A 1,888-nucleotide genomic window follows, 5' to 3' on the forward strand; every position below is an offset into this window, starting at 1 on the left:
ATTAAAAGATAGTTAAGTTTTTTTTTTATTTTTTATCTTTTACATTGTTAATTTAAAATATTTAAATATTTTTGTGGATAATTGTCCGTGTTATCCAAAACTACAAGGAATCCTGAAACTTACGAAGGAGACAACTGACACGTAGCCAAGAACCACTCAACTAACTTTTCTCCTGGTGTCGTCATTTTAACGTAGAATTTATGATTAAACCAATTTAAAATGCATTTTAATTATGTTTAATTTCAGTTCAACTTAGAAATCAATTAATACAAAAAATAATTTAACTATCAAAGTATACAATTATATGAAACATTGAAAAAAAAGTCTTTAATTATTTTTAATTTTTGGGGAATAAATGGACAAGGCTTTTTATTTGTATATAAAGCCCCACTATCTTACCCTAAGGTTCTAATATCTTAGTCTCTCTGATAAAAAGTAGGATGAAACCTCACATCTCCGGCGAAAGCTCTCTGGCCAATGAGTTAAGGAGATCCGCCGGCGAGAAGCTTCATCAAGTTGATGAGGCGGCGACCACGGTGGCAATTGCCGCCGACGCTGCGAAGCAAGGTTGGTTTGTAATGTATAATCAAGCAGAGAGACGACGGAGGAGGAGCCACCGTGTAGAAGAGCCCATAAGAACCTTGATGTTCTTGGGGTCTATGAATCACACATGAGAACTTAGACTCATGAGGTAGCTACCCTTGCTGTTGAAAAATGAATACCAAAATTCCTTTCAATTGTAACATATGTGTATAATATATATATTGGTACTATGTTAATAAAGCAGCGAAGTAAAAACATCTCAACCTTCACGTCTACAACTACAACTATCTTACTTCAGATTCTTTTTATTTTGAAACTCTAAACCATAAATACCATCTCTATAGTTTAAAATTTCTCATTCATTGGATCTATATGAGATCTGGTATAGTTTATGCAAAACTATCTAAATTTTTCGTATATTAATCAGGTGAATTAACTTCAATAGAAATTAGAGAAATTTCATTCCAGAATAATTTGATTTCAATCATAAATGATAGATATATACCATTTTATATATTTTCTCATACGAAGTGATATATATAGATTGTCCACTACATAGATGTCTCCACCAAATTGAGTGTGGGATCAGTTCCTGCCGGTTGACCAGGGTCGTCTTTGTGCGTGGATTTTCCTCGCGAGGTAGGGCACCTTCGTTCTGCTCCGTCTGTGAGTACCTGAAAAGAAGTGGACAAAGGGGCACCCTCGCGGCCGTTTGCTCTCCGACGATCAAATCAGCTAGCGAGAAACATCAAAGGGACACACCTCCGTATCGGAACACCGTGAATAGATGCTCTGAAGATGGTCAAATAACTGAGTAACTAGTGCTACCCTAATTGCCTATGCGTACAGTGGGTGCGCAAGCAAACAAGTAAAGTGTGTGTAAAACTTGTGATAACTAGGTCCAAAAAACCTCTGATCCCTTTCTCAAACGTCTAAAGCCCCCTTTAAACACCTCCAACATTTAAAGCGTCTTAAAGCGTATTTAAAGCGTATAAAAACGTTCCACGCGTTTAAAACGTTTAAAGCATTTAAAGCATTTAAAGTGCTTTAAAGCGTTCGAAATGTAAACTAAATTAATGCGTACCTTAGCAAACTTTCAGGGAAACTGTTATACCTTGATGTTTCAATGCTTTCTGCTATGTGTTCTTCTGACTTGATCGCTGCTCTTTATGGAGGGCCTTACAGTGTTGTAACCCAACTCAGGGATAATCCATCGTGTAAGTCCTCCTTCTTGGAGTGCATCTGCGCAAGGGGTGACTTTCGGGGTGCCAACTCATGCGCCCCAACCTCTAGTCACTCGCCCTGGGGGTGTATCTACCTTTCTCTCGTACCATGCACGCGGTTC

The 1,888-nt window shown here is 37.8% G+C and overlaps 1 protein-coding gene across 2 annotated transcripts; it reads left to right on the top strand.

Annotated features, from left to right (window-relative positions):
* The first annotated feature begins 395 nt into the window (after nucleotides 1-395).
* On the top strand, nucleotides 396-1,648 carry LOC150025791 (uncharacterized). 2 transcript variants are annotated; one of them, XM_090304988.1, is made up of 2 exons: nucleotides 396-691; nucleotides 1,087-1,648. In XM_090304988.1, the coding sequence occupies exon 1, from the start codon at nucleotides 441-443 to the stop codon at nucleotides 672-674; it is 234 nt and encodes a 77-aa protein (XP_090161114.1). In that variant the 5' UTR covers nucleotides 396-440; the 3' UTR covers nucleotides 675-691; nucleotides 1,087-1,648. The 2 variants fall into 2 exon arrangements, with proteins under 2 accessions (XP_090161114.1, XP_090161115.1); XM_090304989.1 differs by having other exon boundaries at nucleotides 1,103-1,648.
* The last annotated feature ends 240 nt before the right edge of the window (nucleotides 1,649-1,888 follow it).

The sequence above is a fragment of the Phaseolus vulgaris genome, chromosome 7 (genome assembly GCF_051622355.1).
Source record: "Phaseolus vulgaris cultivar YP4 chromosome 7, ASM5162235v1, whole genome shotgun sequence".
NCBI classification, from domain to species: Eukaryota; Viridiplantae; Streptophyta; class Magnoliopsida; order Fabales; family Fabaceae; genus Phaseolus; species Phaseolus vulgaris.